The sequence below is a fragment of the Danio rerio genome, chromosome 10, assembly GCF_049306965.1.
Source record: "Danio rerio strain Tuebingen ecotype United States chromosome 10, GRCz12tu, whole genome shotgun sequence".
Lineage (NCBI taxonomy): Eukaryota > Metazoa > Chordata > Actinopteri > Cypriniformes > Danionidae > Danio > Danio rerio.
In genome coordinates, this window is record NC_133185.1 from 50,676,710 (window position 1) to 50,691,513 (window position 14,804).

The 14,804-nt window shown below is 40.0% G+C and overlaps 1 protein-coding gene across 1 annotated transcript in view; it reads left to right on the forward strand.

Annotated features, from left to right (window-relative positions):
* sbno1 (strawberry notch homolog 1 (Drosophila)) overlaps positions 1-14,804 on the forward strand; it is a 32,685-nt gene that overhangs the window by 8,088 nt on the left and 9,793 nt on the right. The window contains 15 exon segments of the mRNA NM_001199916.2: positions 1,118-1,278; positions 1,504-1,637; positions 2,236-2,326; positions 2,975-3,136; positions 4,385-4,520; positions 4,664-4,769; positions 5,073-5,226; positions 6,582-6,764; positions 7,353-7,450; positions 9,592-9,737; positions 10,466-10,657; positions 11,176-11,349; positions 13,730-13,902; positions 14,220-14,351; positions 14,427-14,562. Coding sequence (NP_001186845.2) covers positions 1,118-1,278; positions 1,504-1,637; positions 2,236-2,326; positions 2,975-3,136; positions 4,385-4,520; positions 4,664-4,769; positions 5,073-5,226; positions 6,582-6,764; positions 7,353-7,450; positions 9,592-9,737; positions 10,466-10,657; positions 11,176-11,349; positions 13,730-13,902; positions 14,220-14,351; positions 14,427-14,562 — 2,178 coding nt within the window.

Here is a 14,804-nt window from a genome sequence, read left to right on the forward strand (position 1 = left end):
GCTGCACAATATATAGTTAAATCAATATGGGATGTTGAGTGGCATGCTTTAAACATCGCACAGTAAATGCAGATTTGCAGTATCTGTGCACCTGATTTTATTATCGGATTATGCATACAAGTTAACTTTATTACTGAGGACACTTCTATTTGAAAGTGGTGAAATAAAGAAACTTAAATTACACTATAAAGTGTCATTAATGTATTAAACTATTTTGGTAGCAATGTTCTTGAAGGGGTCTTCATAAGACTGTCATGAAACCTTAGAAATCGTGACATGACAGATGAGCTTTATGCATGCTTATAACTGCTTTTATGTGTCATTTGCTCCGTTATGTCATTTTAAATACAAAGAAGACATTGTTTCTGACAACTTTGCATAAACAAATGCATCACAACCTGTTTTTGTCTTTGTCATGACAACTTGACATTACCGAGACCGCATAATCCGTCATAAAGTGATTGTGACGAGGCATTATAATTGTCATGAATATTTTTCTGATCATGTTTTCAGTAAAGCAAACTGTTTTTGTCATTTGAACGCCTCATTAAAAGTGTTGTTACTTCATCAAATCGTTTTATAAGAGCGTCATTAATATTTAATAACATTTTTTAACCAATCCAGCTGTACCACTGTTGCTGAGGTAAAGTGAAAGTACTAATGATGCTGTTATAAAACATGACTGATTATGATCGGCTTTGACGATCATGTTTATGACAGATTTATGACATGTTTTGGTGACGTCATGACAATGACATGAACGGTTGTAATTGTTCGTCAAGTCATAGCAAACAATGTCAACTGTTGCAGCTGTTATAAGCATGCATAGAATCTCATTCACGTTCATGACAGGTCACATCATGATTATAAAGGTTTCATGAACTCCCCTTCAAGTGAAGTGTTCCCCGTGTTTCTGATACCCTCCTATAAATGATCATATACATTAATCACTTGTTTTATGTGTTTGTTGACTGCTACAGTGCTTTTAAATGTGTTTAATTGTTTAAACTATTTTTGCAATTGTCTGTTTATGTTAATAAACAATATAAAACATTAGTGCTCTCTTTTTATTTGCCATACTATCATCAGTTGACACAACTCTGCTCTGCTCTTTCAGTGCGTATCGGTCTGCGGCACCCTGACCCCGTGGTGGAGACCAGTTCTCTGTCCAGCGTGAACCCTCCGGATGTTTGGTACAGACTCTCCATCCCAGAGGAGACCATCGACCGGGGCTGGCTGTCTGCGCTGCAGCTGGAGGCCGTCACCTACGCTGCACAGGTGCTGCTCTGCCCTTCGCTGCATTCACGCCTCACTCGCTCCTTTTTGTCTTCAATATGGCAACCGGTTCAGCCACGGGGTGTCAATGCTACATGCTGCACCTTTAATGCCAGCTCTAAGCAGGGCCAGGAGTGCATTACCGCATTACTGCATTTGCTTCATGCGTGCCGCTGAGATGCCAACCCTTCACTGTATTTGAGCTCTCCGTTTTGAATATTTTCCCAGCAACACGAGACGTTCCTGCCGAATGGGGACCGAGCGGCGTATCTGATAGGAGACGGTGCTGGAGTGGGAAAGGGCAGAACCATTGCTGGAATCATATATGAGAATTACCTTCTGGGCAGGAAAAGATCTCTCTGGTAAACAGCGCTTCTCTGTGTGTGGACGGGTCGAGCCTGAATTATTCAGCCGGCTGAAAATGATGATTATTTAAAATATTTCCTGAGTGTTTTACTGAGACTGCATGTTCATATTACACATTTTCAGCATGATAACTCATTTCGAATCACTATTTTTTGTCTTTGCCATGATGGCAGCACATGATATTTATTTTGCAGGATACTAGTATTCAGCTTAAAGTGACATTTAAAGGCTTAACTATGTTAATCTAGCAAGTCATTATTTAGCAGTGGTTCGTTGTGTAGCCTAACTTTTTCTAAAAAAAAAAAACCTTTATTTTCTTTATAACTGGGATAATAATAAAAAAATAAAAAACAGCTTTTATTCCATCCAAACTCAAACAAATACGACTTTATCTAGAAGAAAGAATAATATAGGAAGTACTGTGAACATTTCGTTGCTCTGTTAAACAACACTTGGGAAATATTTTAGAAAGAATACAATTTTCACAGGTGAAGTAATTTTGCCTTAAATTATAATTGTGCTATAATAATAATCATAATCATAATCATAATTCTTATCATTATTTTTATATCTTTCCATTACTTCTCTGTCCAGGTTTAGTGTCTCCAATGATTTGAAATATGATGCAGAAAGAGACTTGAGGGACATCGGCGCGAAAAACATTCAGGTTCATTCACTAAACAAGGTATGCAATTAGATTACTGTGCCACAAGTATTGTAATGGGTTGTTTTATTGTAATGTAATCAGTTACTTGTAATGCACTTGCCCTTAATTCTGTTAATGAGCTCAACGGTTCTGGATAAATGAGGAGCAGAGGAACAACATCCAAAATATTCTGCAGAATACTCAATTTTTAGCCAGAGAAGGTTACATTAAACCTGCTTAAACAATGAATGAGCCAGAAATTAAAAACAGTAAATGTATGAAAGGTTTTTTTATTTATATTTATTTAATTTTAGTATATATTTTTTAATAAATCTAAATGGTGCTTCTTGGCTGAAATGTAAATGTTCTTATCTTTGCATTTAGCATTTTATTTATTTTTTATTTTAAATATTGTTCATAGTCTATTATGTTTTAGTCTTGTGTATTTATAAAGCACTTTGAATTGACATCATTTATGTAATGTGCTATAGAAATAAACTTGCCTTGCCTAAACGGTAAACTAATTAAATTACTTTTAATTTAATTAGTTACTTTTCTGTAATGAAAGTTATTTTCAATGCAACTTTAATGTAAGTAACTTGCCAAACACTTCTGTTATGGCTCGCGTATATGATGCGTGTGTGTTTGAGTAGAATAATTGAATATATTCATGTATTTCGGTTTCAGTTTAAATACGGAAAGATTTCCTCCAAACACAACGGCAGTGTGAAGAAAGGCGTGATCTTTGCCACATACTCATCTCTGATTGGAGAGAGTCAGTCTGGAGGAAAATACAAGACCAGGTTTAAGCAGCTCCTGCACTGGTGTGGAGACGACTTTGACGGCGTCGTATCCTTTACATCACTATAATCTGGGTTTGTTGATTTACAGAAAGATCAGTAGCCACAATCCTAATTAATAATTGGCTGTGTGATTTATCAAATTTACCCTTGATGATTTTAGGGTTACGTTGATCGTCGACTGGTTTATTGTCATTTATCATCTCCTTTTATGTCGACTCATTTATCGTCAACTTGTGTTTATCTTTGATTTATTGACTACTAGTTTATCATTGTTTATTATCAACTCATTTATTGTTGTTTGTCAACTTATTTGTTGTTTATTGTTAACTTTTTTTATTGTTTGTCAACTTGTTTATCGCTGACTCGTTTGTCATCAACTTGTTCTCATTTATCGTCATTTGTCCACTCGTTTGTTGTCGATTAATTTATCAACTTTCGTTGTCAATTAGTTAGTCAACTTGTATATTGTAAACTTTTTTTTTATTGTAGTTTATCGTTGACTTGTTTTATCTCCAACTTGTATTATCGTCAATTAGTTTGTCGACTCGTTTATCGTCAACTGGTTTGTCAATTATTTTGTCAACTTATTATAGTTTATTGTCGACTTTTTTTATTTTAGTTTAACTCATTTTATCTTCGACCAGTTTTATCACCAATTAGTTTGTCGACTCGTTTATTGTCTGCTTTTAGTTTAATATCAACTTGTTTGTTGTCAATAGGTTTGTCAACTTGTTCATCGCTGACTAATTGTCCACTCCTTTTGTCGACTCGTTTATCGACTTTTATTTTTGACCTGTTTATCATCAACTTGTTCTCATTTATCGTCATTTGTCCACTCGTTTATTGTCAGTTAGTTTGTCAACTCATTCATTGTTAAATTTTTTTTTATTGTAGTTTATTGTTCACTCGTTTAGCAGCAACTTGATTTACTGTCGACTTGTTTGTCAACTTTTTTTTTTTGTAGTTTATCGTCGACTCGTTTTATCATCAATAAGTTTGTCGATGTGGTTTATCGCTGGGTTGTTTTATCGTTGCCTGTTATAGTTTAAATTTTAACAATAAGGTAAGCAACATTTATCATCTCTGAGCGGGTTTGCACCAACAGTCTTTGTCACACGAGTGTAATGCAGAGGTAGGCTAAGTTCAGGAAAGTGTCTGGTGCATATGGAGTGTTTTGTTCAGGCCATTTGACTACTGCTAGACTTGAAGATCTGTGAGTTTCACTGCATGTGGACAGAACCAAAGAGACATTTTCACTATAATAATGTCTGATTCCCTTGACTGAGCGCCTCAGATTGTGTTTGACGAGTGTCACAAAGCCAAAAACGTTTGTCCGATCGGATCCTCCAAACCCACCAAGACGGGATTGGCAGTGTTAGAGCTGCAAAACAAGCTGCCGAAGGCACGAGTCGTGTACGCTAGCGCCACAGGTTTGTGTTTACACTTCAGTATCCTGGAGCAGATCTCAGCATGTGTGCATTCTGTTTATTTCTGTGTCTGTTTGTACGTGTGTGTGTGTGTGTGTGTGTGTGTGTGTGTGTGTGTGTGTGTGTGTGTGTGTGTGTGTGTGTAGGAGCGTCTGAACCCCGCAATATGGCCTACATGAATCGCCTGGGCATCTGGGGGGAGGGAACTCCATTCAGGGAATTTGCAAACTTCATCCAAGCTGTGGAGAGACGGTGAGTGTGTGTGTGTTTGTGAATGCGTGTGTGTGTGTTTGTAAATGTGTGTGTGACAGAGAGATTGTATGTTTGAGGGAGAGTGTGTGTGTGTGTTTGTGTGCGTGCATGTGAATGAGTGTGCAAGTGTTCAAGTGAATGTGTGTGTGACTGTGTGGTTGACTGTGAGGTTGCGAGTGTGCGTATGTGACCGCGTGTGTGTTAGAGAGATTGTGTGTGTGTGTGTGTGTGTGTGTGTGTGACCTTGTTCTTCAGTATAAGCGTCTCCGCTCTGAAAGCATCTGATTGGGTGTGTTTGTTCAGAGGTGTGGGCGCCATGGAGATTGTTGCCATGGATATGAAGCTGAGAGGGATGTACATTGCTCGGCAGCTGAGCTTCACAGGCGTGACGTTTAAGATCGAGGAAGTTCCTCTGACGCTGGACTACATCAAGATGTACAACAAAGCAGTGCGACTGGTGCGTAACACTGCAGAAAACACACTCCTCTGCTGGTTGCACTATTCTGGAGATGTTTGCACCGCTGATTAGTCTTATGAAAAGACAACTTTTGCAAAGCAATTGCACAGTGTGTTTTTACATCTCCAAGATGAAAGTCATTATTAAAAAAAAACAAGCTTTAATGAAACAGTTTGAAATAATAAAACTCACTTAAGTTCTCTATTAATAATGTTTGTTTGTGTGTTTGGGGGCCTTTTGTCCTGAAAATAGTAACGTTAAGGGGCATACATATTTAAATGTGACTGTCTTTATCCCCTTAACGATATGTTCAGCTTTAAAGATCATTATTAAATCCGTGCAGTTCCTTTAACAGCCTCAAGGGGAGACGTAAAGTGGCGACAGACTTTAACTGAAAATGAAGTTCTCTATTTCTGTCGTGATTATTGAATAATTGTCTAATTGTGGTCATTTTGCGTTATGTAACCATCTAATTTCAGTTATCTAATCCACGATTGCCGGAGTTCCTTTAACAGGTCCACAAGGTGGACACATAAAAGGCGCTGTTATAAACACACGATAATTCTGTAACAAATGCATCTGTTGTAGCTATTAGATGAACTTCAGCAATTGCAGATTAAATAACTGTAATTAGACCATTATTTCTGTCAAATTACTAAATCATCTAATCATAGTTATTTATCCACGATTGCTGGAGTTCCTTTAACAGCCACTAGGGGAGACATAATCACGAAATACAGAGACGCAACGACAACTGCAAGACAACTTTCAGTAATGAATGCATCTGTTGTAGCTATTAAATGAACTACAGCCTTTGCAGATCAGATAACCCCAGTTAGACTGTTTTTAATCACAATTTATTAAATAATCGTCTAATTAGGGGGTTATTTAATAATAACAACAGGACTAACCAAAAATATATATATTTGCAGTTATTAAATTACCGTCATATTGCAGTTATTTAAACCACGATTGCTGTAGTTCCTTTAACAGCCACAAGGGAGGCGTATAAACGAAATAGAGGCTCTATTACTAACGCATGATCATTTTCTGTAATAAATACATCTGTTATAGCTGTTAAAAATCCAGATTAAATTGCAGATTAAATAACAGCTATTAGGTTATTTAACCATTATAAGCCTAACCATTTGTTCATTTTTTTTTGTATTAATTATTAAGTCTAATTGCCTTTTTTTAATAATATTTTTTTTTAATTCACGATTGCTGCAGTTCCTTTAACAGCCACAAGAGGAGATACAACATGAAATACAAAGACACCATTACGAACACAAGATGACATGCTTTCTCTAGTCATAATAGCTGTTGTTAATCTGCCGTGTTTCGCTCTGCTCCAGTGGGTGAGCGCGAGAGAGAAGTTCCAGCAGGCGGCTCAGCTGATGGATGCGGAGCAGCGGATGAAGAAGTCCATGTGGGGTCAGTTCTGGTCGGCACACCAGCGCTTCTTCAAGTACCTGTGCATCGCCTCTAAAGTGCGACGTGTGGTGCAGCTCGCCCGAGAGGACGTCAAGAACGGCAAGGTCAGAACACACTCTCTTACCGAGCTCCTTCTGCAGTGTGGAAGTGGAAGCTCATTATCGGGATTGTTTTAGAACTTCCGGTTCAGTTTCCTATGAGAGAAACGACTGAATAACACTCAAACTGCTCGCTCTACAAACAACTGTGCTCATGACTATACACAAAAGGTGGAATAATATAATAAAATAAGACCAGTTTGTATACAAGGAGCTGCTTTTAATGTTGAAACGTCAATGGAAGAGAGAGTCTGGAGCCAAAAAGAGTCCAGTGGCTGCGCTCGCTCATACATTGAGATTAAGCCCAATAGTACTAAAGTCTGCTCTAAAATAGGGCTGAACAGTATCTGGTTTGAGCATTGACATCGCTGTGTGCATCCGCAATAGTCACATTTCAGGAGTAGATTATTTAGTAAAGATTAACAGATAAAGATGCTATTAAATATGTGTAATTATCTATACAACGATTAGCCTGTTATTTTATGTTGGATTGTTCAATTTCTGTGCTTAAATACTGTTAGACTGTAAAGTAGTAGTAGTAAACCCAAAAGCACTGTTTATTGTGTTATTTATTTACCGTTGACCTTCCGGCAGTGTGTGGTGATTGGCCTGCAGTCCACTGGAGAAGCTCGAACCCTGGAGGCTCTGGAGGAGGGAGGAGGAGAACTCAATGACTTTGTGTCCACTGCAAAGTGAGTCAAAATTAAACATTTTAAGCTGAAGTAATTCATTCCGTCAGGGTTGGTGCTGGAAATCCTTTATAATACTTGAATTTTCATCTGTTTTCAAGGTTTAAAATGCACTGATTTCAGATAAAACAGAGTAAATGCATGTAAGCGTAGTCAGGAGTGTCTTTGAAGTAAGTGAAAGATCCAGAAGGGCATCCTGCTGATGTGATTCAGAAGAGCACTGATTTGTGAGACGGCTCACTGGTCATTTATACATCCACACTAAAATATCAAGGTGAACGTCATCATAGCTTGCGGAGAATAGACCCAGCTCACAACCCAACTTTAAGAATAGATTAATAGCAAAAACATTATCGCGCAAAGAGAGTCTGAATTGTACTGAATTGTTGTGTTGTAGGTCCTAAATCTTTTTTAACTGGTCTCAATTTTCCTTTATTTATGCATAGCTACACAATCTGGCCATTAAAACCCATACAATCGCCAACAATCCATCTCAATAAAACCTAACTTTTTATTTAAAAATAGCATTAAATTACTTTCCTACAGTAACATTTGTTCAAAAGTTTTCCATTTATTTACTGCTGAGGATACTGACCTGACCTGACCTACATTTTTTATTATTAAATTATTAATATTGTAGACTGAAGTAATTGACAGCTATGCTTTTGTTCAATTGGTAAGGGTTATAGGGTTTGTGAATGGATATATTTGAAAATTTTTTATATATATATATATTCAAACTAATGTATTTTTATTGTATTAATAAATGTATTTAATTTAGTTTTTGATAGGCCAAGTGAAACTCATTTCTAACTGGGATATTGGGGGGAAAAATGCTTAGCATTTGTCCTTGTGTAAGTCTTAAATTTTGTTCATAATGGTCTTAAAATGTCTTAAACAGTCTTAAATTTAACTTGGTGAAACCTGCAGAAACCTTTAATAGTGGATTTAGTTTACATCAGGAAAGCGTCTGCTGTGTTTTTATTAATGCTGCTATTGAAAATATATATATTTACAGCAGGTTTTCCTTAGTGTAAAGATAATTTGTGTCTGTGTGTGTGTCTGTCTGTGTGTCTGTCTGTGTGTCTGTCTGTGTATGTCTGTCTGTGTGTGTCTGTCTGTGTGTGTCTGTGTGTGTCTGTCTGTGTGTCTGTCTGTGTGTCTGTCTGTGTGTCTGTCTGTGTGTGTCTGTCTGTGTGTGTCTGTCTGTGTGTGTCTGTCTGTGTGTGTCTGTCTGTGTGTGTCTGTCTGTGTGTGTCTGTCTGTGTGTGTCTGTCTGTGTGTCTGTCTGTGTGTCTGTCTGTGTGTCTGTCTGTGTGTCTGTCTGTGTGTCTGTCTGTGTGTGTCTGTCTGTGTGTGTCTGTCTGTGTGTGTCTGTGTGTCTGTCTGTGTGTGTCTGTCTGTGTGTGTCTGTCTGTGTGTGTCTGTGTGTGTCTGTCTGTGTGTGTCTGTCTGTGTGTCTGTCTGTGTGTCTGTCTGTGTGTGTCTGTGTGTGTCTGTCTGTGTGTGTCTGTCTGTGTGTCTGTCTGTGTGTCTGTCTGTGTGTCTGTCTGTGTATGTCTGTCTGTGTGTGTGTGTCTGTGTGTGTCTGTGTGTGTCTGTGTGTGTCTGTGTGTGTCTGTGTGTGTCTGTCTGTGTGTCTGTCTGTGTGTCTGTCTGTGTGTCTGTCTGTGTGTGTCTGTCTGTGTGTGTCTGTCTGTGTGTGTCTGTCTGTGTGTGTCTGTCTGTGTGTGTCTGTCTGTGTGTGTCTGTCTGTGTGTGTCTGTCTGTGTGTGTCTGTGTGTGTCTGTCTGTGTGTCTGTCTGTGTGTCTGTCTGTGTGTCTGTCTGTGTGTCTGTCTGTGTGTCTGTCTGTGTGTCTGTCTGTGTGTGTGTCTGTGTGTGTGTCTGTCTGTGTGTGTGTCTGTGTGTGTGTCTGTGTGTGTGTCTGTGTGTGTGTCTGTGTGTGTGTCTGTGTGTCTGTGTGTGTGTCTGTGTGTCTGTCTGTGTGTCTGTCTGTGTGTCTGTCTGTGTCTGTCTGTGTGTGTGTCTGTCTGTGTGTCTGTCTGTCTGTGTGTCTGTCTGTGTGTGTCTGTGTGTGTCTGTGTGTGTCTGTGTGTGTGTGTGTGTGTGTGTGTGTGTGTGTGTGTGTGTGTGTATTTGTAGGGGTGTGCTGCAGTCTCTAGTGGAGAAGCATTTTCCAGCTCCAGACAGACAGAAACTCTTCAGTCTCTTAGGCATCGACCTGAGCGCCAAAAAAACACCTTCACCTGCGGAAAACAAGACCGAGCAGAAGGGCAAGAAGAGGAAAGGTAATATAGTGAGCTCTGCAATATAGTGACATACAGTCAAAGTATTGGAGTTATTTGGCCTCTTGTTAAATTTTAATCTTTCATATTTTTGTTTAATGGAGTTAATTTCGTCCAACACATTTCTGCACAAAACAGTGTTAATAACTCATCTCTAATAGCTGATGTCGTTCCTCTTCTCCATGATGACAGCACATTATATTAGACTAGATATTCTTCAAGACACTAGTGTTCAGCTTACAGTGGCATGTAAAGGCTTCACTAGGGTAATTAGGGTAAAGTTAGAGTAATTAGGCAAGTCATCCAAATATCTAAATATTTTTAAATCAAGATACATACTAGACGCATGAAATAGCATTAGAAATGATGTCTTTAATATTTCCCCAACATATTAGTTAGTGTGTAGTAATGTCTGGACGGTGATCTTCAGTGTTTTGTGCTGATCAGTTTAGTCTTCGGTTCTGACTCGTCTACTGTATCTGCACATGTATATTACTGTAGAGCATCCTGCAGAGATTAATCCAGTAAGAGAGAGATCTGTGAGATGCTCACCACTGTACGTCATTATCAGGATACTGCAGGACTTGTATTGTGATTATAAGGTTTCTCTGGTGCTCTAACTCTCACATGTTTATATGTAGCTGTGGTTTCTGCCCTGAAGCCGTGATCAGAGATGAAGCTCATGTCTTGCTCATACTGAAACTGAAGGTTACTTTTGCTCTGGTTTGCAGGTCCTGAAAGTAAGAAGCATGTGAAGAAAGCTCGTAAATCAGGCGGTCTGTCGGGCAGCAGCTCAGACGACAGCAGCTCAGAGGACTCGGACAGAGACGCAGAAAGTGACGACAGCTTTAAATCCATCAGTTCTGGGGACGAAGACGACTTTAACCCCTTCAAAGACGACTCCAGCGAGGATGAGGAGGACGGTGAGGCTTTATGGGCTACCTAAAGGCCTGTTTACACCAAGCAGGATTACTATACTGATGAGAATAAACTGACAGGTCGGAGTGATGGTGTTAAAGCAGCAGTGTGTGTGTGGTGTGTGTGCTAGTCAGGTGTGTGCGCTTCATCTAGAACTGCACATCTATAATCCTCTTAGTCTATGCTGACATTATCTTCAGCAGCTCAAACACTCTAATGGCTAATGGACAGACGGCTGCTTCTCACTCAGGCCTGCTGATTATGCTAATGAGATGGAGAGATGGGCACTAGTGGGCGGGGCTTTCCCCCTCTGATGACACGTACGTAGGGAGAATGCCAATCAAAGTGTTTCTGCATCAAGTCTGATTAGAACAAACACAACTCACTCATGTTGATCATCAGAGGATGGAGATATTCACACACTGCTGACTGGGGTTAAACCCCTTGTAAAGGTGATTTCTTCATAATAGGTGCTCTTTATTTCCAGTGTAATGAGAGAGATTATCTATTATTTGTCCCTCAGATCCGTGGCTCATCAGGAAAGACTCCAAAAAGAGCAAAGACAAGAGGAACAAGAAGAAGAAAAAGAGCATTGATCCAGACTCCATTCAAAGTGCCTTACTGGCCTCCGGGCTCGGGACAACCAGACCTACATTTACAGCTCCCATCAAACCCGCAAACCCCACGCTTGCTGTCGGTGAGTGACGTGCAGAGCTCCGCATACAGCAGTGTCTCTCCTACAGGAATATCCTCTGCTGGAGGATTTACAGTAATATATCTGTGTGCAGATACAGTAGACACTGAAGATCACAGTGCAGACATCACTACACACACATTAATATGTTAGGGGCAATATATTATAGTTCATATAGTGTATAAATAAATACATGTCTGTTCTCATCTGCACCAAGGCCTGTGGCAACTTCCTCCTTTCATTAGCTTGGGTCCTTATTTTTTTACTAATTCGGCACCTTAGAATTATAACTTTCCATCTGATATTTGTCTAAATTGAGTTATTGACATTTTGTTATTAAATGACAACTTGTTTACATTATGGGATGTTTTTTTTATAAGTTGTTTACGTTTTAAGACTCTTTATTGAAAAAAACAGGTTGCACACATTCTGTTTGCTATATGGAATGCAACAATTTTAAAGCTCTATCTCAAAATCCTTCAGAATGCAGAGAGAATCTCATAACTCCAAGATGACAAATTATTTAGATCCTGAAGAGCTCTTAAGCTCTATGAGAAGTGTCTTTTCAGGAGCACTTAGAAGACAATCACCTGTGATATGTCATTTTGTTTTTGATTGTCAACATGATGTAGGCCTATAATTATAATAATATATGCAGTAGAAAGCAGAAGTTTACATACGCTGTTTTAAAATGGTTATGTGCCTTTTTATACAAAGTCAGATGTTAGCGTGACTGAACTTTTCCTCTTTAGGTAAGTGAGGATGATCACATGTGTTTCTGTTCTGTTTAATAGCAGAATAATGAGAGAGATATTGTTTTGAGAAACTGTTCTAACTCTTCTTGAAAGTCAAGTTTACACACAATCAGATTATTCTGCCTCTGGTAAAGCTCAGATGATGATGTCAGGGTTTTGGATGTTTCTGATTGGCTAATTGACAACATTTGAGATAATGTGAGGCACAACTGTAGAATAGTATTGAAGGAAAGGCTCAAACACAACATGGGAAAATCAACAAGCCAGAATCAACAACAAAGCCAGATTACCATTAGCTGAATGACACTGGGAACAGACTGATGTGTGGAGACATGTCCTGTGCTCTGATGGAGCTAAGATTGAACTGTTTGGCCATAATGAGCAGTGTTACATTTGGAGGACAAAGGGGAAATCGCACAAGCCTAGAACACCATCCCAACTGTGCAGTATGGGGGCGGCAGCATCATGTTGTGGGGCTGTTTTGCTGCAGGAGGGACTGGTCCACTTCACAGCATAGATGGCATCATGAAGACAGAACATTATGGAGAAATACTGAAGCAACATCTCAACACATCAGCCAGAACATTACAACTTGGCCACAAATGGCTCTTCCAGACAGACCATGACCCTAAGCATACTGCCAAATGAGTTCACATGTGCTATAAGGACAGCAGAGTGAAAGTTTTGGAGTGGCCATCACAAAGCCCTGATCTCAACCCTATAGAGAATGTGTGGGCAGAGCTGAAAAAGCTTGTGCGAGCAAGACAGCCTACAAATCTGACTCAGTTACAGCAATTCTGTCAGGAGGAATGAGCCAAAACTCCTGCAAACTATTGTGAGAAGCTTGTGGAAGGAGACCCAAAACATCTGACTAAAGTTAAACAGTTTAAAAGCAAAGCTAAAACATACAAAGGAAATGTGTGAAAACTTCTGACTGTCTAGAAATTAATAAATTCTCTAATTATTCTGGCATTTAGCAAATGTAAATCATTTAGGTAATCCTGACAGACCTAAAATAGTGAACCTTTAGTAGGTTTTACCAGACATTTTTTCTAAAATGGTTATGTTGCTTTTTTTTGGTGTGCTTGTAAACTTCTGGTGTATATAACAGTATTATAATGATATTCATACATGATCAAACTAGTGTGCAACTTAAGCAAAACTGATGCTAAAATAGTTTTGAATTTGGTTTTGTAGTTCAGGCCAAAATAAATATGTTGCATTTTTTATTATTTAAGTTTGTTATATTGACTATATTAATATGAGTGGATATTATTGATGTATTTATTGGGCATAATGGCTACTATTTACTGTCATTCTGTGTTTTGGTCATCATTGCATGGTCACTTTAATTGAGCGCGAGCAGTGGCAAAAATAGCCCCAGCACTGAAATGCTCACAGCACTGCTGCTACAGCTCTGCTCACGCTCTGCACTGACGCGCCGCTCCTGCATGTGGTATGAAAGCTTTAATCTGTTAATGTGGACGCTGGAGAAACACGCTGCTCACGCTCTGCTTGCGTGTGTGGTGTGAAAGAGGCATACGAGAGCGGATTGAGCCCATGCTCACCCTGAGACTGGAGTTTGTCTGATCAGCATCAGTGCTAACGCTGCGGCGTGTGTGTTTCAGCTAAGAGTGACCCGGAGGAGAGCAGCTGTGTGACGAGTCAGGACGCGGTGGAGGACGCTCAGCGGATGAAGAGAGATCTGCTGGAGAAGCTGGAGCTGCTGGCTGAGGATCTGCCTCCTAACACACTGGACCAGCTCATCGACGAGCTCGGGGGACCAGACAACGTGGCCGAGGTGTGTGTGTGTGTGTGTGTGTGTGTGTGTGTGTGTGTGTGTGTGTGTGTGTGTGTGTGTGTGTGTGTGTGTGTGTGTGTGTGTGTGTGTGTGTGTGTGTGTGTGTGTGTGTGTGTGTGTGTGTGTGTGTGTGTGTGTGTGTGTGTGTGTGTGTGTGTGTGTGTGTGTGAGGGTAGTGTTAGTGGATTAATGCATGACAAATCCCACGGTTCAGATCACACTATGGTTTTTCAGTCTGGGCTCTGACCTTTTTTCGCAAATTTCTATATTTAAAACTGTTTCCATTTCTGTGTGTGTTTGCGTGTGTGTGTGCACAGATGACTGGTCGTAAAGGCCGGGTGGTCAGCAATGATGACGGCAGCATCTCCTATGAGTCTCGCTCAGAGCTGGACGTTCCTGTGGAGATCCTGAACCTGACGGAGAAGCAGAGGTTCATGGATGGAGATAAGGTGAGCTGTTCTCCTGTTCTTCATCCGCTCTGTGCTGTGATGATCTGAGTCTGATGCCCTGTGTTTGCTCTGCAGAACATCGCTATCATCTCTGAAGCCGCCAGCTCTGGGATCTCTCTGCAGGCCGACCGCAGGGTGAAGAACCAGCGGCGGAGGGTCCACATGACCCTGGAGCTGCCCTGGAGCGCAGACAGAGCCATTCAGCAGTTCGGTCAGACTATTATCAGTGTATTATTTAGAAGAAAACAGTGTTAGAATCACGTGTGCGCGGTTTAACAAACCAGTTATTATCAATGCCGTGCAGTTTCTTCAGTCATGCATATCATAAACGGACATTTCTTGCATAATGCAGGTGTGTGTGTGTGTGTGTGTGTGTGTGTGTGTGTGTGTGTGTGTGTGTGTGTGTGTGTGTGTGTGTGTGTGTGTGTGTGTGTGTGTGTGTGTGTGTGTGTG